General features: G+C 42.8%; 1 protein-coding gene across 1 annotated transcript in view; it reads left to right on the forward strand.

Annotated features, from left to right (window-relative positions):
* Window positions 1-2,280, forward strand: part of LOC104514476 (interferon alpha-inducible protein 6-like) — a 3,726-nt gene extending 1,446 nt beyond the window's left edge. The window contains exons 2-3 of the mRNA XM_010158171.1: window positions 1,226-1,372; window positions 2,252-2,280. Of these exons, the coding sequence (XP_010156473.1) occupies window positions 1,226-1,372; window positions 2,252-2,280 (176 nt within the window). The remainder of the gene's footprint in view (window positions 1-1,225; window positions 1,373-2,251) is intronic.
* The last annotated feature ends 211 nt before the right edge of the window (window positions 2,281-2,491 follow it).

The raw sequence follows: 2,491 nt of genomic DNA on the forward strand, positions 1-2,491 counted from the left end.
CCAGTGTGCTGAAGTGCAAACTCTTCAGTGGTGTTGCCCAATAGAGAGCATGAATTTGCAGTTTCTAAAATAAAAGACTGAAGACTTGTATCCGTCCGTGTGCTGAGAGTCTCCAGAAGAAAGAGAAGCAAAGTAAACATCTAACAACAGCTAGTTTTATTCAGTGTAATGTCTGTATCAACTATGGACTTCTATGAAAACCATTGTTCTGGTGAAGAAAGATCTGCATGACTCAAGGGAACCTTAGCCATGCCTAGAGGAGATGCTCCAAAAGAGCTTTTATCCATGTGCAAAACGCTAGCTCTGTAACGTTGCCAAGACAGGTGTGAGCTCTGGCTCCCTGCAGCAGGAGAGTTTGCCACACATTCTTTGCCTGATTGAGAGCTAAAAGGGCCTGATTTCATTTCCGCAGGTGCTCGCTGAAATCTCTCGCTCTTCAAACACATCTTCTTAACCTTTGCATTCCGACTGTAACCCTTCCTCCCCCCCCAGAACGAACATGCTCTACGGAGCGGCTGATTCTGCAGCAGGGCATGAGTATTGTTCAGTATCACTTTACAGAAGATGTTATAACAAGCTCATCACCAAAATATTTGAGCATCCTTCAGAAATGCTTTAAGCATTATCACTAACATTTGTCGTTGCTAATGCTTTGCTCCTCTACCAGGAGAAGAAGAGTTTGCAATGGAATATTTTGCTTGGGCCTTATTTATACTGAGGTGGAGATATACTTATAAATTGGCCACTGGCTACCACAGCTTGCTGTGTTTGAATTTTACAGGTACCTATGCATAGGTTTATGCTATGGAACGTGAAGTGAAAGGAGCATATCTGTCATGTGGAACAGTAAGTGGTGAGGTCTGCATCAATCCTAAATCCCTGTAGGAGTTTGTTCCACAGTCCTCAGGCAGCTCCTCAGAAATCTGCAATTTCATCAGAGACAAGCTGTGCTCAAACAGTTTTGGAGATCCAAATTTATCAAAAACGGTGTGTGCAAGAATCGTAGATTTTCTTTGTGTTCTGGGAACATCCACAAAACACGGTGAATGTCCTTTCCCCAAGGCAGCAGCTAAAAAGCAGTGTACTGATGGAACAAGTCAAGTAATCAGTAGTCTCTGTGCCTTTTGATACACCTTTGCTATCCTTGAATTTTTTTGAAACACAGTAGTTTTCAATTATCACATAAGGTTCATTCCTGCCAGTAATAACTCCTCTGTTATTCTAGGTGCCAAAGGTTCAACCCATTCCACAGGTTTTACCAGCAGCGGGATCACCTGTGGATCCCAGGCCTCCCGGATGATGTCCCAGGAGGCCAGATCTCATGGAGGTGGAACTCCCAGTGGCGGTACAACTTCCACTGTCCAGTCCATCTGTAAGTGAGAGTCCTCCTGAGAAAGTTGAACTGCCAGGTGACTTCTGGGAAGTCAGCAGTATTCCAGCTCAAGCGTACATTTACTAGATGAAGGGATGTAAACAAGAGAAGTGGCTGCATTGTACTTGAAGCAACATTTCTCCTGTTTGTTGCTTTATACTTGGTGGGAAGCTGAAGCTAAGGAATCAGTGGAAGTAACTATGCCACAAAATTGCAAAGATATGGGTGGATAGCAGAGGCAGGAATAGGAAACACATAGTGACAGGAAGAAGGCCAATAGCAATTTAGGTTATGCATTCATCAGCACCACAGTGGAGGTTCATTAATTTTTTTTCAAACACAGATTCAGGACCAAACCAAAAGCTTCACATTTGAACATACAGAATGGGTCAAGGGGGAGGAAACAGTGAAATGTGAGAATGGAGGTATCAGACTGACAGACAGGAATCGTTAGTCCATGTTTTGTGGCCTTTTAGAGCAGCTTAGCTTTCTTTCCGTTAAAGGAAATTCATTGGGTCAAAAGCAGGGGAATCTACCTGCACTTACCACCTCAAAACAGAGAACAGCATGAGTTTTTCTCATGCCAAGTCAGTGCAGCCCACACTTAGATAAATCAAAACAAGTTATGAGGAAGCCAAGTCTATACCTGAATGCATCTATATGGGTGCTAATTATGGTCGTGGGATCCTACAGGGCTTGGAAGAGAACTGGAGATGAGATTGAAGTTCTTAATTTCAAAAAGTTTTTTAAAGTGTAACACAGACCTTTGGTCTCTGACCTGGGGACACTGGTAACCAATGCTCAGATATTCTGTTTGTTTCCCTGTACTGCAACTTTCCTTTAAGTTGTTCTCACAAGTTTCTGCATGTTTGTCCTTAGCAATGGGTGGCAAAGGTGGAAGACGTTGAATTGAAGAAAACATCAGCCCAGAAGTAAGCTCTGCAAGCAGTTCACCCTTTCTTTACCAACAGAATCATTTGACAATTTCTCCCTTTCTTTGCTCTCTTTCACAGACATGAAAGGCAAAGGCTATATGATGCACAAATAAAGTTTACATTAAAATGATGGATTCTTGCATTAGATTAGTGGGGATGGGGATGAGGGGCAGTTTCTTCCTTG

This window comes from Eurypyga helias, unplaced genomic scaffold, assembly GCF_000690775.1.
Source record: "Eurypyga helias isolate BGI_N326 unplaced genomic scaffold, ASM69077v1 scaffold41608, whole genome shotgun sequence".
NCBI lineage: Eukaryota > Metazoa > Chordata > Aves > Eurypygiformes > Eurypygidae > Eurypyga > Eurypyga helias.